This window comes from Bos mutus, chromosome 21, assembly GCF_027580195.1.
Source record: "Bos mutus isolate GX-2022 chromosome 21, NWIPB_WYAK_1.1, whole genome shotgun sequence".
In the NCBI taxonomy this organism is placed as follows: Eukaryota; Metazoa; Chordata; class Mammalia; order Artiodactyla; family Bovidae; genus Bos; species Bos mutus.
Genome location: NC_091637.1, coordinates 55,348,022 through 55,374,580, shown reverse-complemented (window position 1 = coordinate 55,374,580; position 26,559 = coordinate 55,348,022). Strand labels below are relative to the sequence as shown.

The following is a 26,559-nucleotide window of genomic DNA, read 5'->3' as shown; positions in this document are numbered from 1 at the left end:
CAGGCAATTCAGGCAGGACTTCTAAAGGCCTGGATCCTTCAGGAATGAAGGTGTGAGTCGCTGCACCCAACTAACGAAGGCCAAGAGCCACGGCCATACGAGGCACTTGCTGACGGCAAAAGGCATATGCAGTGGGTACTGGAAGAAGCTAGTTATAAACACCAGCTGTGACCATGTGATCAAAAATAAGGACAGTAACAGCCATGAGTAATTACTCCTTCCTTATTTTGCTAAGTGTGTGTCCATGTGTATGTTTGTGTGTATATACATTTGTGTGTATACACACACATATATATATAATATACATGTATATATATACATAGATATATGTGTGTTGGTGTGTGTGTGTGTGTGTGTGTACTGGCTAACATGAAAAAAGCCGACTCGTTGGAAAAGACTCTGATGCTAGGAAAGATTGAAGGCAGAAGGAGAAAGGGACAACAGAGACTGAGATGGCTGGATGGCATCACTGACTCAATGGACATGAGCTTGAGCAAACTCTGGGAGACAGTGGAGGACAGGGAAGCCTAGCGTGCTGCACGCAGCCCATGAGGTGGCAAAGAGTTGGACATGACTGAGCAACTGAACAACAGTATGTTTTTGTGTGTGTGTGTGTGTGTGTATATATGTCACAACTATCTGTGTTTTCTCTTTTGTTATTCCTTTATCACATAAGATATTCTGGCTTTTAAGTGTTGTTAACTGCATCATAGTTGTTTTTTTTTTTTTGCATCATAGTATTTAAGTTACAGGATTTCAAGGAGAAGAGTGAATATCACCCAAGAATTTTGCATCCTCTTCTGGTGAAACAGTACATTTTTGATTGTATGCAGAGTGACTGTTAGCATGTTAGGTATTGGCTTTATTCAGAGATCAAGTATGGTTTAAGGAGATGTGTCTGGGCACCAAGTTGATAAGGGTTGCATTTGTGATGGTTAATTGTATGCATCAACTGAGCTAGGCCAAGGTACTCAGATTTCATGAAATGTCTGAATGTTGCTGTAAAGATATTTTTTAGATGAGATTAATATTTAAATCAGTTGACTCTGAGTAAAGCAGATTACCTTCTACAATGTGGGAGGGATTCATCCAATGAGTTGAAGCCCTGAAGAGAACAGACTGAGGTCCTCCAAGAAGAGGGAGTTCTGCCTCCAGTCTGCCTTGGAACCCGAGCGGCCACATCAACCCTCCTTTGAGTCTCAAGTCTGTGGGCCTGCCCTGAAGATTTGGGCTTGCTGGCCCCCAAACTGCATGTGCCGATTCCTTAAATCTCTCTCTCCCTTTCTTTCTCCCCACCTTGTCTGTCTATATACTACAGATAGACATAAGTAGACACACACACATCTTATTGGTTTGGATCTCTGAAGAACCTTGATTAATACAGACATCAAGATCACTCAATGGGAAAAGGAGAGTCTTTTCAACAAATGGTGCTGAAATGACACATAGCCACATGCTAAAGAATGAAACTGTGCCTCACCTCACACACAAATTTACTCATACTGGATTGAAGCCTTCAGTGTAAGAGCTAAAACCGTGGAATTCTCACAAGAAAACAAAGGATCACATCCATTACTGAGTGGGGTCATTCCAGGGACGCAATCACTGTTCACTGTCTGCAAATCAATTAACAAATCATTAACAAAATGAAGGATCAAAATCATATGCACAGAAAAAGCATTTGACAAAACTCAACATCTGTTTATGAAAACACTCTCAACAAAGTGGGTAGAGAGGAAATATCCCTCAACATAATAAAGGCCATCTATGACAAGGCCGGGCTTCCCAGGTGGCGCTAGTGGGAAAGAATTTGCCTGCCAACGCGGGAGACAGAAGAGATCCTTGGGTGAGCAAGATCCCCTGGAGGAGGAAATGGCACCCACTCCAGTATTCTTGCCGGGAAATCCCATGGACAGAGGAGCGTGGTGGGCTACAGCCCACGGGGTTGCAAAGAATCAGACTCGACCGAGCCCAATGACAAGGCCACAACTACCATCATACTCAGTGGTGAAAAGCTGAAAGCTTTCCCCCTAAGGTGAACAAGGAGATAAAGACGCCTTTGCTCACCACTTTTTTCCAACATGGTATTAGAAGTCCTAGCCAGGACAATTAGGCAAGAAAAAGAAATAAAAGGTATCCAAATCAGAAAGGAAGAAGTAAAACCATTACTGTTGGCAGATGATATACATAGAAAATCCAAAAGATCCCACCAAAGAAGTATTAAAATAATAACTAAATTCAGTAAAGTTGCAGGATACAGAATAAATAAAAATCATTGCGTTTCAACACCTCAATAACTATCAGAAAGATAAATTAAGGAAATAATCCCATTTAAAACTGCAACCAAAAAAAAAATACTTAGGAATAAATTTAACCAAGGAAGTGAAAGACCTATACACTGAAAACTATTAAGACATTGATGAGGGAAATCAAAGATACAAATAAAATGGAAAGATAGTCCATATTCATGGATTGGAAGATTTAATATTGTTTAAATGTCCAAACTACCCAAAGCAATTAACAGACTGAATGGAACCCCTGTCAAAATTCCAAAGGCACTTTCCACAGAAATAGGAAAGTTTCTAAAATTTATATGAAACTAGGAAGATCATGAATAGTTAAAGCAATCTTGAGAAAGAACAACAGAGCTGGAGGCATGATGCTTCCAGATTTCAAACTATATGACAATGCTGTAGTAATCCAAATAGAATGGTATTGAATAAAAACATCACATACGTCAATGCAACAGAACAGAGTCCAGAAATAAACCCACGCATATATGGTCAATTATTTTATGACAAAGGAGGCAAAACTACGCAACGAGGAAAGGACAGCCTCTTCAATAAATGGCATCGGGAAAACTGAACAGCTACATGCAAAAGAATTAAACTAAACTCCTATCTTACACCATCCACACAAATTAACTCAGAATAGATTTGGTTGAATGTAACACCTGAAAACAAAAAGATTCTCAGAAGAAAATGTTGCCATGTATGGTTCTTGACATCAATCTTGGCCATGATTTTCTAGATCTGATACCAAAAGCAAAAGCAACAAAAAGTAAAATTCAGGCTAAAAAAGTTTGGCACAGTAAAGAAAATCAACAAGATGAAAGGCAGCCTATAGAATGGGAGAAAATACTTGCTAATGATATATCTGATAATGGGGTTAAAACCCTATACATACATATATATATGTATACACATATATATATATACTCACACAACTCACAGGAAAAAGCAACAGGTAATCCAATTTTAAAAATGGGCAAAGGACTTGAACAGACATTTTTCCAAAGAAGATATATGAATAGCCAACAGGTACATGAAAAGATGGTCAACATCACTATCATCATTAGGGAAAAGGAAATAAAAAACCCAAGTGATCACATCACACCTGTTAGAATCGTGAAACTTAGAAAGATGAGAGATAACAAACGGTGGCAAAGATGTGAAGAAAAGGACCCTCGTACACAGTTCGTGGGACTGTAACCTGGTAGAGCCACTGTGCAAAACAGTACGGAGGTTCCAACAAAATATAGATGAAGCAAATGATGCAGCAATCCCACTTCCGGCTATGCATCCAAAAGAATCAAAAGTAGGGTCTTACAGAGATACCTGTACACCCACATTCACAGCGGCATTATTCACAACAGCGAAAACATGGAAGCAACCCAAGTGTCCAGCCACTGACGAATGGATAAGCAAAATTCAACACGCACCAACAGGAGTATTATTCAGCTTTAAAAAAGGAAAGATATTCTGTAATATGCCATAACATGGATGAATCTTAAGGACATGATGCTGAGTGAAATAAGTGGGTTACAAAAAGACAAATACTGTCTGATTCCACTTAGAGTAGTCAAAATAAGAAAGACAGAAAATAGAATAAGGTTTGCCAGGGGCTAGAGCAGGGGAGAATGGAAAGTTACAGGTATTGTCAGATTTACAAGATGAAAAGAGTTACGGGGATGGATGGTGGCCCAACAAAGCGAATGTACTTAACACTATTGAACTGGACACTTAAAAATGTTAAGCCGGTAACTTTTATGTTATGTGTATTTTAACACAAACATTTAATTATGACATTAACACATGCTCCTTATAACAAGTTAATCACAAAGACATTAACAAATAGCCACTCCCCCCGCTCCTTAAAGTTGTACGAATTATTTAAAACTCCTATCAAATTACAGAGATGCCATTAGATTACACAGCTGAGCCAGGATTTTCTGAGAAAGGGAGAAAATTTCTTTATCAGAATGAACAACATAATTAAAGTACTGCTTCTGTCTAGGAAGCAATGCACAAAGCAATTACTTTTCATGCAGAAAAAGAAAAAGAAAAAAATTGTAAATAAATAGCTAAGTCTCCGGAGAAGGCAATGGCAAACCACTCCAGTACTCTTGCCTGGAAAATCCCATGCACGGAGGAGCCTGGTAGGCTGCAGTACCTGGGGTCGCTAAGAGTCAGACACTACTTCACTTTCATGCATTGGAGACAAAAATGGCAACCCACTCCAGTGTTCTTGCCTGGAGAATCCCAGGGACGGGGGAGCCTGGTGGGCTGCCGTCTGTGGGGTCACACAGAGTCAGACACGACTGAAGCGACTTAGCAGCAGCAGCAGTTAAGTCTCAGGTAAGAGTGAAACCCAAGGGTTGGTCTGGATGGACAGGGGATGGAGGGTTACTGTTTAGTGGTTAATAGACGGTCTGTGTGTTTGCTTCCTGAAATTTATGGCCAACTCGATGGAGACATGGGGGAAACAATTCTTATTAAAATAATGGCAGGCGGGGGCAGGGGTCGGGGCAGTGGCAACAGATGAGGCGGAGACAGTGTGGGAGACTCCTTTATGGACCTTTTTACACCCCATCACCCGAACTTCAAAATTACCCTGTAAAGTCATACAGGAAACTCATTCTGATTTTATGGAGTGAGAGGATTTCTAGGAAGGGCCTTGTCCAGCTCATCCAACCCTGTGAAGCCTTCGACTCCTGCAACCTGGGCACCATCCAGTTGACCTGACACCCTGCCTCACCAGGGAGCAAGGATGCTCAGTCGGCTCGTTCCCAACGGAATAAAATGGGCTTGAGCCAATGAACTGCGGATACATCAATGACAATGAACCAACACGGCAGCTAACTGACCCCCAAACAGAAACTCCTGACATATTTATGGCCCAGGAGGTGTCAATGTCCTCAGGGACAAATGTCAGAAAAGCATTTGTCCAATGTATTTCCTAGTGTGAAAGATTATGCTTATCTAATAATTTTAAAGATCGCCTCCTTGTCTTTCCAGAATAGTTGGGATCAATAAGGAAAAAAAAATCCCAGCCGCACAGAACAGGGGCCTTTTAAACAGAAGTGGACATAAATACATATTTTATCAATTTTCCAACTGATTTCATGATATAGGCAATTAGGAATTATGAATTTCTGGTGCACAAGAAAACCACATAAACTCGAAATTTTAGTTCTTCTTCAGTCTCCCATTTTCCCTTCCATCATCCTGAATTCGGCACTTCTTTTTAGGGATCCCCTAGTCGACTTGGCTGGCTTCCCTGGGTGGCTCAGTGGTATAATATCCGCCTGCCAAAGCAGGAGACCCGGGTTCCATCCCTGGGTCAGAAAGATCCCAGAAAGAGGAGGAAACATGCAACCAACTCCAGTATTCTTGGGAATTTCCATGGACAGAGGAGCCTGGCAGGGTCACAATCTCACCCCGTCACCCGCTCAAGTACCACAGAACTCGGCTGCAATTCCACACTTCACCGGCAGATGCCGCAGCCCCAACGCTTGACAGAGTGAACTTTCACATGCAAACCAACCAGCAGCCATTTAGCGCCTACTGTATACTCGCCACCAATTATGCTAGGCGCTTCCAGGTCAATACTGCACCGGTGGGCTCACCTGGGAAACTCTTGAGGATTCGACTAGTTTAACTGTGTAAAATGTTTTGAACAATGATCGTAGTGTGAAATTATTACCGGCCCAAGGTGAGGTGGCAGAGACCCGCCAGATCCACCGCAGCTGTCTCAGCAGGGAGGTGTGGGTCTGGGCCCAGGGCTGGCTTTCCATCCAGTTGGGGCACTTGTGCTCTTTCCTGTCGCCTACCACCAAGCTGCCGCTACGTCCTCCAAGTAGGAATCCGGAACCTGGCTTCACTCTTGGCAAAGCGGCGGTGGTGTTGGGGTTGGAGGGAGGGGGTGTCCCAGTTGGGGCGGGTCCAGGTCGGGGCGGCCACAACACGCGTTTTTCTGCGGTAACTTCTAAAAGGCTAGCAGCCTGGGAGGTGGCACGGTGGGGCGCAAGAGGTCGCGCTCCTACGGCTTAAACTCAACACCAACTTTCCTCCTCTGACTTCCGGGCCTGCGCCCCACCTGCCCACGAGGTCGACCCCAGCACCTGAGGCTGGCGGGCTTGGGCCTGTCGCCACGGAGCCGAGCGGGGCCTCGGCGGCACCTGGGAGGCTCCGCGCGGCCGATGCGCTGCACCTGCTTGGGGGCCGCCAGCCTGGAGGTGGTGGGCTCCGCTGGGCCTCCAGCGTGTGGTGTGCCCGAATCGACATGGGTGGGCAGCGCACCCCGCTCCCCCTCGGTCTCCCACGCGCGCACCCGGGGAGGCAGAGGCTGGGACCCACGTTCTTTTGCGCTCGGGCCCGCACCGAGCGCCGGGGCCGGGTGGCCGACGCACGCGCTCAGCTAGGAGCCACGTGTTGGGGCCCCAAGCCCGCCGAGGTAGCGCTCTCTGCATCTGCACGCGGCGGCAGCCCCACGTGCGGGCGGCCGGGACGCCCCCTCCCCCTGCACACGTGCGGGCCGCTGCCCCCTCCTGGCGCCGCCGCGCCCGCGCCCGGCACCAGCACCAGCACCGCGAGGCGGCGCGCCGATCGCCCTGGGCCGCCAAGGGGCGGGGCTGCCGCCCGCATTGTTCCTCCCCGAGCGGCGGGCCCTCCCCTTCCCCCAGCCCCGGGCGGGGCGCGGGGCCGCCGAAGCCGCGGAACGTGGGCTCGCGCCCCGCCTTTGTCTCCCGGGCGCGAGCCGCCGCAACCCCGCGCCGGTTGCTCGCTGCCAGAGCCGCTTTGTGCCTCGGCGCGGGGGACGGGGACGCGGGGCGCGGAGCCGGCGGGCGCAGCCTCAGCATGGACGTGACGGTCTCGGAGCTCATGGAGCTCTTCCTGCAGAGCCCGTTGGTGACCTGGGTGAGTGTGCCTGGCTCCCCGCCCCATTGTTGGGGCACCGGCTCCTCTCCCGCCCGCTGGCGATCGCAGTTAAACCCGACCCAGCCGGGGCCCCGGGTAGCCCTTGGACCCAGAGGATTCATCAAGTGCCCTCCGTCCCCCACCCCCAGCCAGGGTCGCGGTCAGTGTCCCGGGGTCTGGGGTTATTTCCAACTCTGGAGACGGCGCGCCGGGTGCAGGACCCCGCCTTGCTCTCGGCCGGGCGGGGGTGCTGAGCGGGTACACCTGTTCCCGCCAGGGCGTTGGGCCGGCGGCCCTGGAGCGACAGGGTCCTAGTGGTCACCCTGGGCGCATGGCTTGACCTCTTGGAAAAAGGACCCACTCCCCTAAGATATCCTCGTGTAGTTTCTGAACCCCTGAGACCAACGGGTGGAGGGCAGTGGAGATTAGGGGGTTTCGAGTAAGAACGTGTACAGGCTAGGGTGGGCGCTGTGATTTCCAATAGATCTGAGACGTGAGAAATTTATTGAAAAGTCCCCTTTAGTTTATTTTCTTTCCGCTCTGAGACGCCGCAGAAAAGTGGCGAGGAAGTTTTCTTTCTGCTGTCTCGCTTCCGTTGCCTGCCACGGGGAGGGGGACCGAGGCCCGGGAGAAGGGTGCTGTGGAAGGGTGGGTGGCCGTGGGTGACTCCCTTCTGCCCCCAGGGCCTCTGCCCACCTGGAGAGCTTTAGACTGAGCGCGTAGGGGTGACTTTTACTGCCTTACTCTCTGCGTTCCCCTCCCCACAGGTGAAAACTTTTGGCCCATTCGGAAGCGGCAACCAGGACAACCTGACCATGTACATGGATTTAGCGGATGGCATCTTTCTGAACCAAATCATGTTGCAAATGTGAGTTACCTTCCGGGAGAAAGGAAGGAATGATGCCTCGGAAAGTCGAATTTAAGTTTGTAGAAATAGAATGTGAAGTTGCAATGTTCTCTGCATGTGGGCAGAGAACTGGTATTTCGGTATTAATGGTGTCTTTTCCTGGTTTGTTGGGTGTGAAGAACTCCAGGACAGTAGTTTGGTCAGATGTTTGGTGAAAGGAATTTGAAATTGAGTGACTGTCATCCACATGTTGCAATTGACTTGGAACTCAGGGACTTACATGTTATATGACAATGACACAGAAAAAAAAAGAAAAACAACCTTTCTTTTGGGGGGCAAGGAGCTGTAACGAACGGAGAGTGTTTGGTTACAGGAAGTGTCGGGTGGGACCAGAGCATCCGTGAGTGACTATAAAGTTTCATTCAAGGTCAGGATGCCTGTGTTTCTGCCTCCCTTTAATCTTGTGTTTCCAGTTGCCCCAGAGCAAGTGCAATTGGTTAAGTTCCTTCTTATAAATTGGATTGAAAAGTCACTGTGTTGGGAGAGGCCTGGGGAGCCAGAATGCTTTGGTGCTCTTTGTCTTGAGGCTTGGGTTTAAACAGAGTTTTGGTGGAGGTTACACCTGCTAGCATGTTTGACCACATCCTTTCCTGTTGCTGCATTCTGCAGCGCCTGTCTGATTGACAGCCTGCCACATGTAGGTGTTGGCTCCTGCCACTGCGTTCTGTTTTTAACTCAGAAAGTGCAGGGAACATATTGGAACTGAGTGTCTGTATGATTCATAGGCACTTGGAGCCAATGTTCTCCGTGGATCAGGCCCTTGTGCTCACCTACTCACCTGCAGCTAAGCAAGTTGTCATCTTGAGCCAGGAACTCATTAGCTGATGAGAATCAGCTGCATTTGTGGCCCCCTGTGGGAGGAGGAAGGGTCAGCTTTGGTATATTCCGAAAGAGGTTTAAATAGATCTACCTACAAAGATCTATTTTAAACAATTTCCTGAGGTCATTGCTCCTGTAGCGTAATAAGTTACTTGATGTCATGCTGTGGCAGAGACATCTCAGTTTTAATGTTTTTTAAGACACTACCAATGTTACCTGTCTTGAGTTTGATTAGATTCTAAAATGACGAATCTCTTGTCAGCTTGGCAGCACTTCTCAGTTCACAAGAAGGAGTTTTCCTGGGGTTGTCTCATGGCACATTCAAGTTCTGGCAACTATTTCCCCTCTTCATCCTGTTAGACCCCCCAAAATTGCTGGATTCCAGTTGGTGCAACAACCAGTGAAATTTCAACCTGTCCTGTTTAATTAAAAAAACCAGCAGTATCCCCGGCTTTTTCATTCAGAGTTTTACACCCAGGCGAGGGGAGAACAAAAGCCCTGGGACTGTTTCTCTTTCTTCCCTGACCTTTGGAATTCCTGAAGCGTTTACCACTTGCTTGTAAATCAGGAAAGCCTGTTGGACCATTCCTTTGAGAAATGCCAGCTCATCACTTGTTCACACTTAGCCCCGAAGCTAAATGCAGTGTGAAGGGCTTCTCCCTTCCCCTTGACAATTTTCAGTGTTACTTTCTCCTCTGTGATGTGCCAAGGTAATGGTCCTGCAAGTGAGAACTGATATGTTTGCAGCTTCTCAGGCCTCAAGCAATGGTTCTGGGTCCTCTGGCCAGAGTTAGGCACCAAGAAAGAGAGCAGTGGGGAAGCTGGGTGGCTTTCTAGAAGGACATAAGGAGGGAGGTGCCACTTGCATGCTGTTTACTGAGTGAGTGAGCAAAATAACCCTGCTCCAGGTGACAAATCAGCATTGTTTGCTCTTGGAAGTAGGTAGGGGTTGATCGGAAAGGGGGCACAAGGGAACTTCTTTTCTTTAGTACTTATTCATTTATTTGGCTGGCTGGTCCAGGTCTTGGTTGTGGCATGTGAGATCTAGTTCCCTGACCCCGGGGTCGAACCCGAGCCCCCTGCATTGGGAGCATGGAGTCTTAGCCACTGGACCACCAGGGAGGTCCACAGGGGAACGTCTAAGGGCGGTAGAAATGGTCCATGTATTGACTGGAGTATATTTCAGTTTTCAAAACTCATCAAGCTGTGACTTAAGATACATGCATTTCACCCTGTGTAAAAAGGACCTCAATTTAAAAAGAAAGTTTTAGTCCTAGTGTCAAAAGCCTGTGTAACCTGCTTGTGTAACCTTCAGAGCCTGTGTAACCTTCAAACCCTAGGTCTCATGCAAGCCCTGTGCTGCTGGGCACATAACTACCATGTCAGTTTCCTCATCTGTAAAATGGGCAGGAAAAGTACCTCCCTTAAGAGATGGTTGTGAGGATGAAGTGAGTGCTGTATTAGCAGTTAACACAGTGCCTGCCACTTAGTAAGTGTTGGTGTCAGTTATGTAGTTACGTGTCTCCCTTCTTAGTCCAGGAAGGATTTGCATCGCTGCTGAAAAGTTTTTTTTTTTCCAGTCTACTTTCCCGCTATGTTCTTAGGCTCTTAATAATTCTTAAGTCTTAGCCCTCTCCTAACGAGACGGAGGGAAAACTGGACTGTGGGAGCCACATCCTAGCCCACATCTAACACTGTACTTAAGCCAAGCCTGTTTTCACTTCTGCCAAGTGTCAGGCTAACTAGTGGGTAAGCGATAAGGCTGTTGTGCCTTATCTCCCATGCTGGTAGCCCCTACTGTGTGCAGTTCGCCTCTTTTGATAAATTCTCTCCAGGTTGGTCGGAGCTGAGAAAATTGCAGAGAGCAGTGTGCTAATGTGTTGCCAGAGCTCAGACAAGAGGGGTGTTACCTAACACTTGAGAGCCATATGGAGGCTGGCTGGGGGTCATGTGACTGCACCTGGGCATTGTCTCTGGGAACGGAAGAAGGCTGGACTGGTAGTCTCTCGCCAGGCCTCTCGGTGACATGAGTGCCTGAAAGCAGGAAAGCCCTGTGGGCTCAGCTTTCAGGGGAGGCCCAGGTCCAGGAGAATTCCTGAATGAAGTGAGGCACTGAGTGGTGTGGATGGAGCGGCTTGGGAAAACTTGCTGAATAGCTCCTCTGTGAATGCACTTTCCCGGGGTACCTACTGGTCCCCAAGGGGAAAACAAGATGTCTAATTCACTGTGGACGTGCTTTTCACAGTCTCATAGGAAAATTAAGAGCTCTGACTCCAGGGACTTCCCTGGTGGTCCAGTGATTGAGACAGGTGCCTTCCAGTGCAGGGAGTGCAGGTTCGATTCGTGGTCAGGGAGCTGAGATCCCACATGTCTTACAGCCAAAAAGCCAAAACCTAAAACAGATGCAATATTGTAACACATTCAATAAAGACTTTAAAGTGAAAGTCACTCAGTCCTGTCTGACTCTTTACGACCCAATGGACTATACAGTCCATGGAATTCTCCAGGCCAGAATACTGGAGTGGGTTCCCTTTCACTTCTCCAGGGGATCTTCCCAACTCAGGGATTGAACCTAGGTCTCCACATTGGAGGCAGATTCTTTATCAGCTGAGTCACAAGGGAAACCCAAGAATACTGGAGTGGGTAGCCTATCTTCCCGGTCCAGGAATTGAACCAGGGTCTCCTGCATTGCAGGCAGGTTCTTTACCAACTGAGCTATCAGGGAAGCCCGAAAGAAAATACTCAAAAAAAAAAAAAAAAAAAAGAGCTCTGACTCTAGCATCAGGCAGACAAATTCAAGTCTTCCCTCTGCTATACTGGTTCTGTTACTTTGGGCCAATTACTTAAACTCTCTAAGCCTCAATTTCCTGATCTGTAATAAGCGGGATGGTATTTTATAGATTTGGGGAAGATTAAATATGAATATGCATGTATAGGAAATGCCCAACAAATGTCAATCATGTCAGTCATCATTATTGTTAGCGAGGCCTGAAGCTGGCTTTATGTGTGTGGACACATGCCTGTGCTGGTGTGCATCTGTCCACATGAGAGTGGACACCTGAGTTGATGCAGTGGCTGTTGAGTGCAGTTGGAAACTGGGACTGAAAGCTTGTACCTGGGCAAGGCCTACGTTAAATCCAATACTATTTGCTTTGTTCAGACTCCTTTCTAACCCCTTGTGCTAGCTGCAGAATTATGAATAATATATTCATTATTCAGAAGTTGGAAATATCTGCAGGCCAATGGAAGAGTTTCTTAAGCTTCTAAAAAGCATTTGGAGTATAGTATATTAATACATATATATGGAATCTAGAAAAATGGTTCTGATGACCCTATATGTGGGGCAGCATAGAGACGCAGACATAGATAATGGACTTGTGGACACAGCGGGAGCCGGGTGGGGCGGGGAGGAGAGAGTGCAATGAATTGAGAGAGCAGCATTAAAACATACACATTACCTTATGTAAGGGAAGGAAAGGTTGGGACGAATTGAGAGTATAGCATTGACACATACACATTACCATATGTAAAAGAGATAGCCAGTGGGAATTTACGTATGACACAGGGAGCTCAGCCTGGTGCTCTGGGACAACCTAGAGGGGTGGGATGGGATAGGAGATGGGAGGGAGGTTCATGAGGGAGGGGACATATGCGTACCTACGGCTGATTCATGATGCTGTATGGCAGAAACCAACACATCATTGTAAAGCAATTATCCTCCAATAAGTATATCTTTTAAAAAGTGCTTTTCTCGGGAGAAAAAAATAAAAAGCATTTGAACATAAGTTTTTTCCTTAGAGTGCCAGAAGAGGAGTTATGTTCCCATTTTGCAGATGTTAAAGCTGAGTATAAAGGGGCAGATACTTGTTAGTTGAATGAGTTTGTGTTGGTGCTAAAGTCTTGGAGCAAAAAGAGTTTTTACTCATGAACTTAAGTGATATTCTTTGATGGCTGCAGCATGTGACACTCTTCGTGGGGCCTTGAGTCTGTAAAAGTTAAATGAAAAAATTCATGTTCGTTGTAGGAAGGTAGAAACACATAGATGCATGTGTATGCTCAGTCACGTCTGACTCTTTGCAACCTCATGGGCTGTAGCCCACCAGCCTCCTCTGTCCATGGGACTACTGGAGTGGATTGCCATTTCCTCCTTCAGGAGAAACATATAGATGAGCAAAACAAACACTGCCTATAATTTTACCATGTCAAGGTAGTAGTATTAATATTCTGGTGCCTCCCAGATGTCATCTGTGGTATATACATATATCTTCCTAATGTATTTTTATATAATGTTGGGCTCAACCTATGATAGATTATCAGTATCTCTATCATCTGTATCAAACATAATTTCTTCTTTATTTTTAAAACATTTTGGCCACACCACATGGCATGTGGGATCCTGGTTCCCCGACCAGGGATTGGACCTGTACACCCTGCATTGGAAGCATGGAGTCCTAACCACTGGACTGCCGGGGAAGTCCCCAAACATGGTTTCTTGATTCGGGTTTTTTTTTTTTTTCTGGATTCAATTTTAAATCTAGGAGTCATTGGAATATGATGGAAAGTTCAGGGCTAACCTTTTCTCAAAGGAGGGAGACAAGGTTGCTATAAGTCTAAATTATAGTTCTCTTTGAAATTTTAGGGAGAGTGATTTTTTTTTTTCCCCAAGAAGAAAGCCCTCAGGGCCCTGCACTTTGGCCTTGTTTGTCTCCGAGTTTGGACAAGCTCCTAGACACTTTCTTGCACCCGTGTCTCTCTCCTATCTTCTGTGCGCCCCACACATCCCGGTGTGGGACTGGCAGCCTTTTGTGTTCTAGGACTGTCATGTAAAGAAGAGCCTTGTTGCTTTTGATGGCTTTCAGGGAGACAGTCTTGCAGTAGTTCTGTGATCTTCCTGGGATCAAGAACCACGTTGGCCAGTACAGCCCTGGCCTTCCTGGAACGGTAGGCTTTTAGGGCCGGAAGAGTCCTGTGGTCACCTGGCAGATGAGCCCAATGGAGCCTAGAGAACTTTGACCCATCCTGGGCCCATTTCCAGACCAGAATCAGTGGCTTCTGACCCATTTCCTGCTCCAGGACGGGAGGGGGTTATGCAATGCTAGGCCAAGTAGGGATAGGCCTTCCTTAACCAGAGTTGACTGCTGTTCAATTTATTCTCTAATCTCTCTTTACCTTGAAAGCCATAGTTAAAGGAAGGAGTGCTAAGATAATGATCATGATAATTAGTCTAATTATTCATGTACTAAATGTGAGCATATTTTGGAATGTTGCTTCCATTAGCTGTTGCTTCCTAGAACTGGAGGCTAAGAGCGGGGATGGTCAGAGGCTCCCCCGTCACCTGATGGCTTCCCAGGCCCAGACCTCGGGTGTGTGTTTTGCCTTTGCTCGTGCAGTGAACATCCACGTGTTTGCTAAGGTCCTCTGGCTCCTGGTACTCTTCAGGTGGTCCCGTCTGACTTAATGGAAACTGGGACCTGCATCTTCTCTTAAGTTCTATGTTTTTAAAAAATATGCATTTATTAATGGTGCTGGGTCTTAGTTGTGATGCGTAGGCTTCTCATTGCAGTAGCTTCTCTTGTTTCGGCTCCTGGGCCCTAGGGCACAGGCTCAGTAGCTGTGGCGCCTGGGTTTAATTGCCCTGCGGCGTGTGGGATCTTTCCTAGGGATCGAACCCGTGTCTCCTGCACTGACAGGCGGATTCTTTACCGCTGAGCCACCTGGGAAGCCCTAAGTTCTCCTGTTGTAAGTAGCACATTCATCACTTTGTGAAATTGTCTCTCATCTCTTCAGGTCTCTGTAGTAAAGGGAGGAGAATTGCACCCGTAAGATAAATTATTTTGTCATGCTAGGTATACTTCTTTAGCTAAAATGCCTTTGTGGTTTAAATTCCGAATACCTCCTCTATGGCTAAATTAATTTCCATGCAACTGTTAACCTTTTTTTTCTCAGTAATGAATAGCTCCAGAAGAGGCATGTAAATGGCTTAGCAGGACTCTGTACTATATGAGGACAGTAAGAAGCTTTGTCCCAGGAAAAAAGTGGGGACAGTTGAAAAGAGGTCTTCTGGTTGCCCCAACGTGCTCATATGACTGTTTTAGGGGAGGCAGGATGATTGAATAAAATCCATGGCTGATTATGGCAGCATGATTCATGAAGGGGTTTGCACACACGCTGTACAGTGTCGGGACTCATAGAGTTTATATCAAATATTTACTTAATGGTTGAATTTTAAACAGCTTGTGTTATTAAGAAATTATGCCTGCAGTGATATTTGAAATAATTTCAGTTTGTAGATTTTTTTTTCTATTGGTTAATCTTGTATAAATTTTTGGCTTTGAAAGAGCCAAATGGCATTGCAATTGATTTGCTTTACTCCCCCAAATTCCCCTTCCTGTGCTCACACTATCATCATCGAGGGGCATGAGTACGAAGGAAGGAGGAAGAGACCTGTTTCTCTTCCATCACACCAGCCCCCAGGAGGCTCAGCACCCTCATCACGGGGCTCGGATGACAGATGAAACCATGAACACAGCCCTCATTTGAATGAGACATCCTTCATGGTGTCTTGGGACAGTCGAATGGGCGGGAGGACTTTGTTAGGAAAAGAAAGCAGTGTGTGGTATGTAGGGGGAGTGGGGAGCGAAAATCCATTCTTGTCCAGTCTGTTCTCCAAATAACATCGTTAACACTGAGAATTTTTGAGAAATGTCCTGTATGTAGATGAATGATATTATAAATCACTTGATTCAGATTTTGAGTTTCATCACAACCAGACCTGCCTTTTGCCTGAGTTTGGAAAAGAAATGACACTTGGGGATTTCCCACATCAATTATCTGTGTCTCTTAGCATTTCTTGTAGGGTGTGGCGTACACGACATAGTGTCACAGACTCATGGTGGCGGTTTTTTGAGCCAGAAGTGTCTGCCTGGAATGTAAATCACAGGCATGAACACTCGGCGACACACACAGGAGACTCATGTGAAGTGGAACATTGATGATTTTACTGATTTTTATGAAGTCAGAAAATGTACCATTTTCCCCCCTTTCTTGATATTTCACATAATTTGCTTTGTTTGGCTTTTAGCTTTTAATCCTTTTTTATCTTTTGTTTAATAAGTTAGCTCTCTCAATTTTTTAACAATATTTATTTATTTCTGGTTGCACTGGGTCTATTGCTGCATGTGGCCTTTCTCTGGTTGCAGTGAGCAGGGGGTGCCCTGCATTGAGGTGCACAGGCTTCTCATGTGTTGACTTCTCTTGCTGCAGAGGACGGGGCTCTAGGTGCATGGGCTTCAGGAGTTGGGGCACAGGTGCTTTAGTTGCCTGCGGCATGTGGAATCTTCCCAGAACAGGGATCGAACCTGTGTCCCCTGCATTGACAGGCAGACTCCTATCCACTGTACCACCAGGGAAGTCCTGTTCTCTTTAGTCTTGAAATATATTTTGAGGTAGGTTATTGGTGGCTCAGTGGTTTAAAAAAAAAAAAAAAAAAAAGAAAAAAGAAAAGAAAAAGAAATCCACCTGCCAATGCTGGGAGACACAAGTTCAATCCCCGGGTTGGGAAGATCCCCTAGAGAAGGAAATGGCAACCTGCTCCAGTATTCTTGCCTGGGAAATCCCATGGTCAGAGGAGCCTGTCAGGCTCTACAGTCCATGGGGGTCTCAAAAGAGTTGGACACAACTTAGAGACTGAGCAACAAAAGCTGACTTTTATACAGTGTCACTTCAGGGTCAGCATTGACACTCGGTCGTTTGTGGCTGCTGCCAGCAGTGGGGAAACAATAATATTGATTAAGGGCAGGTAGTGGGCTTGGTGCTTGGGGAGGGGGAGCAGAAAGTGACATGTCTCCCCTGAGGGTTCCACGGCTTGGCAGTAGCAGACTTAGGGTTTGACCTGAGCCACACTCGCCACAGCTGCATAGTGACCTAGGCTTGAAGAGGACTCAGCACTCGGGGGTAGGATGGGGTATGGCAGGGGCTGGGAGGTGCAATTTCCATTCTCATCATTTTTTACCCCCACTAGAGATCCCAGGCCAACAAATCAACGCATCAACAAGCACGTCAACAACGATGTGAACCTTCGCATTCAGAACTTGACCATCTTGGTGAGAAACATCAAGACCTACTACCAGGTAAGGCGGTCCTCCCCCCTCTCACCCCCCGGAGTCCTGCTGTGCGTCCGGCAATACCTTCATTCGAATGGTTTCCCCACAGGAAGCTGAGAGGAAGTGGTGGCCAGGCAGCTAGCTGCCTGTTGACACTTGGCATGTTTGCTCATGCATCTTTTCTCTGACATTGTGAGAAGGGTCAGAGGTGGGATTGCTTTACTCTGCCCAGGGAACATCCTTTGAGCCGTGTGCACCACAGCGTGCCTGGTGCTGGGTGGGCCTGGGAGATGAGCCTTGGTCCGCAGCCGCAGCCCCAGCTCACAGTCTTGGGGGGCCTGGCTGATGAGGGCTCTGGGAGGGGCACCCTGCACGGTTATCACCCACAGCTCGGCGAGTCTGTACAGGAGCGATTCAAGGGGTTGAGGAAGAGAAGGGACCACAGAAGGGTTGTGTTCGGGCGAAATATGAAATCAGCCAGCCCCGAGTTGGCAGACAGGAGCACCAGGGTTCAGGGTTGGGGTGTCTGCCTAACATTCTGAGATATGGAAATGCTCCCCATATCTCAGCTCGCCGGTAGGTGGGTCAGGCAAGAGGGCCCGAAGGGGGAAGGGCTGTGAAACCCCCATCCCAGCCTTGGGCTAGTTGGGCAAGGATCTTTGATGTTCATGATCTTTATATGGAGACATTGAAGGGAAGTAGATTTAAAGTGTGCACTTTGGAGCCCAGGCTTGTCAAACTTAGGCATGAAACTTTTTAGCCCCATATGAATTTTCTCAAGGCCCCAGGGGAAGCCCTGGCAACTCTGAGTGACGTGGGGGCTTGAATGCCCTCTGCTCAGCCCCCTCCTCGCCCTCCAGGGCATCTCTGGAGGGCTTCCCAGGACCCCAGGGGGCACAGTTTGAGAATCACTGTTCAAGAGCCCTTCTCTTCCGGAATCGTGCTGGGGTTTCACGGAGCCCTCTGCCTCTGAGATCTCTCCTAGCCCTCGGCTTTCTGGGCTGTGACTTCGTCTCGGTTCTGGGGCTTGGGAGCATCTTCAGAGCCATAAGGTCCCTGTCACCATGAGGAAGCCCTCTGGCCAGGTGTGGCTTCCCTCTCTGCCCTCGTGCAGCCGTGCGGGTTCTGAGGTCACTGAGGTCGCTGGACAGGCGGCCGGATGGAGTTTGCGCCGTGGCGTCAGGCCGTGTGCTTGTCTGCTTCCTGCAGAGGGCTGTAGGTGCTGCTGTTTGAGGAAAGATGGGTGAAGGAGGGAGTGGACATGTCATGGGTTTTCTGAGTTGATAGTTTCCATTTTCTTCCCTCTGGGGTTGGGGTGCTGGATGCCTTTGCTTTATGGCCAATTCAGCCAGCCCCTGGTGTTCATTTCAGGGCCCGTTGAAAGCCCAGCACCATGGGCACTCTGAGCAGCCTTTGGGCGGCTGAGCACCAGGTCCATGCTTTTAGTAACAGATGCTAGCTGTGCTGAGGAAGGGCTGGGGGGAGCCCTGTGCAAGTTGGATCTGGGGGCTGGTGGGGGGTTTGTTTCCTTGCTAGGAGAGCCATGCCCAGGGCCAGGCATGCTGTCAGCCAGTGGGTCTCAGCTAGTGCTTCCCACATGACAGCCACATTCTATGGAACCTGCTGCTGCCCATGAACTTGGGCCTGGGCATGGAGCAGGCTGTCTGGTGGCCATAGTGGCTGTCGGGTAGATGTAAGAGATGTGGATTTGATCCCTAGGTCGGGAAGATCCCCTGGAGAAGGGCATGGCAACCTACTCCAGTATTCTTGCCTAGAGAATCCCATGGACAGAGGAGCCTGGCCGGCTACAGTCCATAGGGTCGCACAGAGTCGGACACGACTGGAGAGACTTAGCACTCACACAGTGCTTTCCATGATGTGTGCAAGTGCCAGAGGAAGTGGATTGTCGTAACAGTTGGAGACGAGATCCCCAGCTCTGGACAGATGTGTCTCCCGCTCCAGGTGTGGCTGGGAGGTGGTAACCCTCCCTGAGGGCCGTGGTGAAGGGTTGGGATGGAGGTGAGATTTCTGGGTCTGTGTGTAGCTTGCGGCACTCAGGAGCTTACTGCGGGCTGCTTGGCCTGGCAGGTACTGCTCTCTGGGCTTGCCGGCCCAGGAGCACACATGCCGTGGTGCCCGCCAGCTCTGACAGTCCAGTCTGGGTTGGCCAAAGGGCTTGAGACCCTTTCCAGTACTTGGAGGCAGTTTACTGCTCTTGGGGTCACTGAGCCGAGTTCTAGAAGATGGGCAGCAGTCTCTGGAAGGAGACAGTCGCTAGTCTGTTCTCAGGGCCCTGAAGGACTTACAGGTAGAAAAGAAGACCCCTGCATCCTTGTTCATTCTATAAATCCAAATTTTAACTTAAAAGGACTCAAATGAAAAAGAGTTTGGCTGTTGAGTGTATCAAACAAGCCTCAGGTGATGCTCTGGAGAAGGCAATGGCACCCCACTCCAGCACTCTTGCCTGGAAAATCCCATGGACAGAGGAGCCTGGGGGGCTGCAGTCCATGGGGTCACTAAGAGTCAGACACGACTGAGCGACTTCCCTTTCACTTTTCACTTTCCTGCACTGGAGAGGGAAATGGCAACCCACTCCAGTGTTCTTGCCTGGAGAATCCCAGGGACAGGGGAGCCTGGTGGGCTGCCGTCTATGGGGTCGCACAGAGTCGGACACGACTGAAGCGACTTAGCAGCAGCAGCAGCAGCTCTTTGACGGTAGGGCTGGTGTGCGTGGACAGCCTCAACCCCAGCCCGGAGCAGTGTTTGCTGAAAGCACTTGCTGAAGGCCGTGAGCCGTCCCTGCCCCTCAGTCAGCCCCGCGCACTTGGAGGAAGCTGGCAGGACACTGCCCTTTTGCACCGACACAGCTTAGGTGTGGGCAGTGTTCTGTTGTTTTTTCCTTCCAAGTTATTGTAAAATAAAGCTTAGTTCTGGTTATGTAAGTAATATGTGTTCTTTATAAACAAACCCTTAGGAAACAAACAAGTCGCAAGAAGAAAAGAACTGCTCAGAACCCCAGCACCCAGAGACAATCACTATTAACATTTTTAGTGCTTCCTTCCAGTTTTTGCATGAATAGTTTTTGTGTTTTATTCCGTGGTAGTCATGCCTTATATACAATTGCATATCCTGCCTTTTTTTCCCTCCCACCTGACAATTGTAGCATAAACATAACCGGTTATTATTGTCGAGTGACATTCAAGAAAGTTTTCCAAAAGAAGTACTGCCCAGCGTCCCCTTTTGAGAGAGGGCTTACAGACTGTGAGGGCTTGAGGTGACGTGAGACCAGTGAGGTTCTGGCCAGGGTGACTGGGGAGGGTGGGAGGTCCCCCTTTCGGGACAGGGACTTCCTCTTGCCATGGCTTTTCAGTAGACACCACGAGGTCGGCGAATCCAGCCCCGGGTTTTGTTTGCCCAGCGGTGGTTTGCTCCCACCCCCAGGCTGTCCCCTTCTTTTCTGAGGCACATGGGGCAGGGAAAGTCAGGAGGGACGGGGCCTCTAGTCAATAGCACGGGCTTCTTTCACAAGGAAGCTCAGGTTTTGTTCCCGAAAGCCTGCAGAGACAAAAAAAGGTCTTTGACCTTTTTTGACCTTTGACCTTCTTCTGGCGCAGAGGACAGACAGTGGGTAAGAACCAGCGTGGCCCGGTTCAGTCTGACCATCGGTGTCTTGGGCCTCCCTCTGAACTGCTGCTCTGACTCTTCTGGGGTTGGCACCTGGAATCTGCGTTTTCAGAAGTTCCCCAGCTGTTTTAAGTCTTAACATCCTTCCAACAGGAGGGGCAGTCAGTGGGCCAGAGAGGTGGTCCTCCCAGTGTGGTCCCAGACCAGCAGCATCCGTGTCACCTGGGAACTTGTCAGAGGTGCAGGTCTGGCCCCTTCCCTGGACCTTCTGTGGAGGTCTGGCAGTCTGCAGCTTAACAAGCCCTCCAGGCGATTCTGATGCATGCTCGTGGGAACCTAGTGGTTTAGAGCGTTTCTAGGGATGCCGGGGAGAGGCCCTGTCAGCCAGGCCTCCAGGGGCAGAGAGAGCTCAGTGAGAACTCGGGTGACTCCTGTCCATCACATAAAACGGAGGCACGTCTCGTCTGCCCCAGGACAGGTGGAGGAGAGGCTGCAGTGATGAGAAGGTGACCAGGGGGAACGGGTGTCATTGAGGGGGTTGCTAGGAAGCCATAGATGGACAAGCCCTTGGGGACAGCACCTGGTTCAGTCTCTGAATTTTAAAGAAGGAGAGGCGGGTCAGGATGAGCATCCACAAATGGTTAAACCTGCAGAGAGACCTGGAAGGAAGGCGGGCCTGGATCAGAAGCGTGTGCTGCCTCGAGCCCCTGGTCGAGGGGCTGACCCCTGGGCTGGTCAGCATTGAGCCCAGAGTCACGTGTTGTTTATTGTTTAGTCGCTCAGTCGTGTCCGACTCTTTGCCACCCCATGGACCGTCGCCCGCCAGGCTTCTCCGTCCATGGGATTTTCCAGGCAAGAATACTGGGGTGGGTTGCCATTTCCTTCTCCAGAGCATCACATGAGGCTTGTTTGATACACTCAACAGCCAAACTCTTTTCTATCTGAGTCCTTTTAAGGTAAAATTTGGATTTATAGAATGGTTCATTTGTCACATCAGAGCCTTGAGTGTGGATGTCGAGTGTACATTCATTTGATCGCAGAACCCGTAGGAAAACATGGCCAGTAGTAGATGCAGAAATCGCTGGTGCGGCAGGTGGCTCATGCGTGTTTATCCTCTGGGGGTTGTGCGTGGTGTCCAGGCCCCGGGAGGGCCGTGGACACCTGTGAGCCAGCTCCTTCTCACGACACCTGGGGCCTAATTGTCACGTGAAATTTCTGAGGTTTCTTTGGCTTTCTGCGAGTGGGAAGTACTTCACACAGCGGCCCGGACGAGTTCAGCGTGTGTTGGTGGAGATGTACGTCTTCACTATCGTGTCGTGTGTGGATGTCGATCCTGAAACCGGCACCCTCAGGTGAACGCAGGGACCCACCCGCAGGGCTGGCTCTGAAATGGGGAATTGGCCGAGCTGCTCCGGGTGCCTCCCCTCGCTGGCCGAGCCCTGGGACCTGCGGCTTTCCTGCTGTGGGCCTCCTGAGCGTTCATCTGTCCGGAAGAGGGTGGGCCCTTGTGGTTCTGAAATTCCATAGTTGCATGGCGGCCCGAGACCACTAAGATTTTAGAGTTTCAGATCACCTCGAGGAAGTTCTGTATTGCGAGTTCTTGGAACTTGGCTCTTCTGACTTCTGGTCTGTCACGTGGTTGGAAGGCCAGAACAGACCCACAATATTGGTCTTTGTCGCAGAAGCAACAGTCCCGGGTTGTAATCTCTTCTGTAATCTCTCTTTTCCTTCATTGCTTTGAAAAGATTAAAAATGAAACAGTACAAATGCTTTTAAGGAACACCTGTGTATCTGCTCAAAATAAATATGAACATATGTGAATATTTTTCATATTTGCTTCAGACCTTTCTTCTAAGAGGTTTTTTCTGCCTGAAGTCCCTGGTGTTTCTCTTACTTCGTCCAGTTATCCTTACCTGCCTCCCTGGAGGTAACTCCTGTGGTTAGTTTCTCTGTGTGTGTACATATGGTTTTGTGTCACATATTCAGATTAAACCTCCATATTACTGCTTGTACCTTTTGCCCACTCCACCTTACTTTGGGGATCTGTTGGTTTTCTGTGGTATTTGTATTAGATAAGCATGGGCTGACTGCTAGAATTATCTTTAGAAATGTGTGCAGTTTGAAAAAATGAAAGACTTTTGTCAAAAGTAAAAATAGAAGGAAATGTATATTTGACACTGTTGGTGGGAACAAAGTGAACTCTAATTCATGTGGTCTGGAGGCTTTTTAGATAAAGTGAAGTCTCTTTAGGTAGATGTGATGTGCTTTATTGGATAGAGACAGTGTTCAAGGGAACTTAACTCTGCTCAGGCCCTGTCTACAGGTACCAGAGGAATCTGCTTCATGAATAATAGTGTATTGAGTTTGTAAGGGAGAAATTGATTTTTCCACTCTATTTTATTATCGGAGTATTTGTTGTCGTTCACTCACTCAGTTGTGTCTGGCTCTTTGTGACCCCATGGACGGCAGCACACCAGGCTTCCCTGTCCTTCACCATCTCCTGAGCTTGCTCAAACTCATGTCCCTGGAGTCGGTAATGCCATCGAGACATCTCATCCTTTGCAACCCCTTTTCCTCTTGCTCTCAGTCCTTCCCAGCATCAGGGTCTTTTCCAATGAGTCATCTCTTCGCATCAGGTGGCCGAAGTTTTGGAGCCTCAGCTTCAGCATCAGTCCTTCCAATGAGTATTCAGGACTGATTTCCTTTAGGATGGACTGATTGGATCTCCTTGCAGTCCAAGGGATTCTCAAGAGTCTTCTCCAACACCATGGTTCAAAAGCATCAATTCCTCTGTGCTCAGCCTTCTTTATGGTCCAACTCTCATATCCATACATGACTACTGGAAAACCTTTAGCTTTGACTATATGGACCTTTGTTGGCAAAGTAATGTCTCTGCTTTTTAGTAAGCTGTCTAGATTGGTCATAGCTTTTCTTCCAAGGAGCAAGCATCTGTTAATTTCAAGACTGCAATCACCATCTTCCGTGATTTTGGAGCTCAAGAAAAAGTCTGTCACTGTTTCTGTTGTTTCCCCATTTATTTGCCATGAGGTGATGGGACCAGATGCCATGATCTTAGTTTCTTGAATGTTGAGTTTTAAGCCACCTTTTTCACTCTTAATGCTTTAGAATGTTGTGTTAGTTTCTCCTGTACAAAAGTGAATCAGCTATAAGTATACGTATATCCCCTTCCTCTTGAGCCTCCCTCCTACCCACTTCCCTCTCGCCACTCATCACAGAGGTCATCATAGAGCACCAAGCTGAGCCCTCTGCTATACAGCAGTTTCCCACTAGCTATCTATCTTACACATTGTCCGACTTTGTGACCCCATGAACAGGCTTCTCTATCCATGGGATTTCCCAGGCAAGAATACTGGAGTGGGTTGCCGTTTCCTTCCCCAGGGGATTGTCCCGACCCAGGGATCGAGCCTGGGTCTTCTGCGTTGCAGGCAGATTCTTTCCTGCCGAGCCCCAGGGGAGCCCCAGTGTGTATATGTCTGTGCGTCCCGCCCTCCCTTTCCTGCCCTTACCCACAGGTCTGTTCCCTACATCTGCATCTCTACTTCTGCCCTGCAAATAGGCTCATCTATACCATTGAGAAGGCGATGGCACCCTACTCCAGTACTCTTGCCTGGAAAATCCCATGGATGGATGAGCCTGGTAGGCTGCAGTCCATGGGGTTGCTAAGAGTCGGACACGACTGAGCAACTTCACTTTCTTTTTTTTTTTTTCTAATTTTATTTTATTTTTAAACTTTACATAATTGTATTAGTTTTGCCAAATATCAAAATGAATCCATCACAGGTAATGTGTTCATCCCAACCCTCCTCCCTCACTTTTCACTTTCATGCTGGGAAGGAAATGAATCCTCCATTGTTCTTGCCTGACCCAGGGGGGGTGCCTGGTGGGCTGCCGTCTATGGTGTCACACAGAGTCGGACACAACTGAAGTGACTTAGCAGCAGTATACCATTTTTCTAGATTCCATATATATGCGTTAATATACAATATTTGTTTTCCTCTTCCTGACTCATTTTACTCTGTATGACAGACTCTCCACTCTTAAAAGAGAAAGGCAGTGAGATGGGTTTTTTTTTTCCTTTTGCATTTTTTCTTATTGGAAGGTGGGTATTCTTGATGTAGCTTATCTCTATGTTTTGAGGAAATTAAAGGTAATATTTTTGATTATATTTTCTGATTGCAGACTGGGAAATGCAAAGAAAATTAAGTCTGCCCACTATCTTGCCACCTAGGCACACCATTGTTAACATTTTGGTATTTATGCTTTCTAACTTTGTGTCTGTGCCTATGTGTGTTTCAAGATGTGGGATCGTATGAAACCTTTCTTTTCATTTACTGTGCAGTGAGCATTTCCTCATATCCTTTCCCATGTTCTTTCATAAATGCATTTCGGTGTCTACATGGCACTTCGTCATGTGGCTATGCCCCTCTCATTGATACTGAGTTATTTCTGTCTTAGAATTATAAATAATACCACCATGAACAACCTTGGTCCATAAATCTTTCAACTTCTGTTTTTATGTCCTTAGGATAAATTCCTAGCATGGAATCCCCGGGTCAGAGGGCATGAATACTTTGAGGACTTTTGCTACTTATTACCAAAGTTGCCTTCTTTATGGCCTTTTGTTTTTCTTTGCTGAATTGCCCCTTTATGTCCCGCACCCATGAAAAACGCCGTGTTCTGTGTTGCTGCTGAATGCTGAAGATTTCTGTGTCTCTGCCGTGCGAATGGAGGTCTGAGATTATTTATACCGGACATCTGGGCAAACGTCCTTGTTGGCGTGTCACTGGATCCCGGTTTGGAGTCTCCAGCAGGGCTGTGACATGGTGACCAAATGCAGTGGTGAGGCTGGGCGGTCCAGCCCCAGGCCTGGGAGGCCTTCGTCAGAGGGGTCCCAGCACCCCGGCCCCCTTTCGGAGCCGGGAGCCTTTGTCTGCCGTGGATTCGACCCAGGAGATGATCGACTTCCCTGTGAATGCTTGTTCTCTGTCTAAAGTTTAAGGGAGACACTTCCAGACTGTGTTGGGAAGTGAGGCTGGGGAGGGCGGTGGTCTGCGTGGGCCCCTCCTTTCCTCTTTCCTTCCTCTCCCTTCCTGTCCCCTGTTCTCTCTGGTATCGGGTGATGAAACATGGGACATGGAAACACTGTGGCCCAGAGAGCTGGGTGTGTCCTGCTGGGAGTCCCCCGGTTCTTGTGTCTATTCCTCCTCCTCTTTCTTCATGCCTGAGATACTCGTGTCTAGCGGGGTGAGAGACAAGCCAGGCAAACCAACTGCTGAAACACCTGTGTGCACAGGACACGGATGTCACAGGGCACGGGCAGGAGTGCCCCAGCCAGGGGAGGGCCAGTGCCCAAGGAGAGCTTTGCAAAGGGGTGGTGCTTGGCCTGAGCCCTGAAGGATAGGCACGGAGCTAATCTGGCAGAAAATGGGGTGCATGGGGGGTGTCCTGGGGGAGCAATAGCACCTGCAAAACCAGAGAGGCGCAGAGCAGCCTGAGGGCTGAGCAAATCACCTCTGAGTGGCTGGAGGGTGGGGGCTTCGCTGGGGAGTGGTGATGGGTGAGGCTCCAAAGGTAGGGAGGTTCCCCAGGGCGGATGCCAGGCTCACGAATTTGAACTTCATCCCAGAGGGACTTGGGAGTGTTTATAACCTTTTGAAAGAGGAAAGTTTAAAAAAAAGAGAACTCTTTTGACACCCATATTGAGAGTGGATTGGCTTCAGGAGGGAGTTGGGGAGTCAGGACAGGTCATGGAAGCCTGGACCAAAGCTGGGGCAGAGGGGAGAGGGGACAAGCCCGAGAGGCTCGGGGGGCTGTGGGCGGCAGTTGTTAGGTCCCCTGCCCAGAGGGAACAGCGGGAAGAGGATAAAATGCTTTCTCAGGCCCGGGA

At 48.3% G+C, this 26,559-nt stretch overlaps 1 protein-coding gene across 3 annotated transcripts in view; it reads left to right on the top strand.

Annotated features, from left to right (window-relative positions):
* Window positions 1-6,968: 6,968 nt before the first annotated feature.
* The window catches only part of CCDC88C (coiled-coil domain containing 88C), a 146,074-nt gene continuing 126,483 nt past the window's right edge, over window positions 6,969-26,559 (top strand). For 2 of the 3 annotated variants that reach the window (XM_070358848.1, XM_005892612.3), the window contains exons 1-3: window positions 6,969-7,199; window positions 7,967-8,067; window positions 16,946-17,054. In XM_070358848.1, the coding sequence (XP_070214949.1) occupies window positions 7,140-7,199; window positions 7,967-8,067; window positions 16,946-17,054 (270 nt within the window). In that variant the 5' untranslated portion in view covers window positions 6,969-7,139. Of the gene's footprint in view, window positions 7,200-7,966; window positions 8,068-16,945; window positions 17,055-26,559 lie in introns of those variants that run through there. The other variant, XM_070358849.1, reaches the window with a different exon arrangement.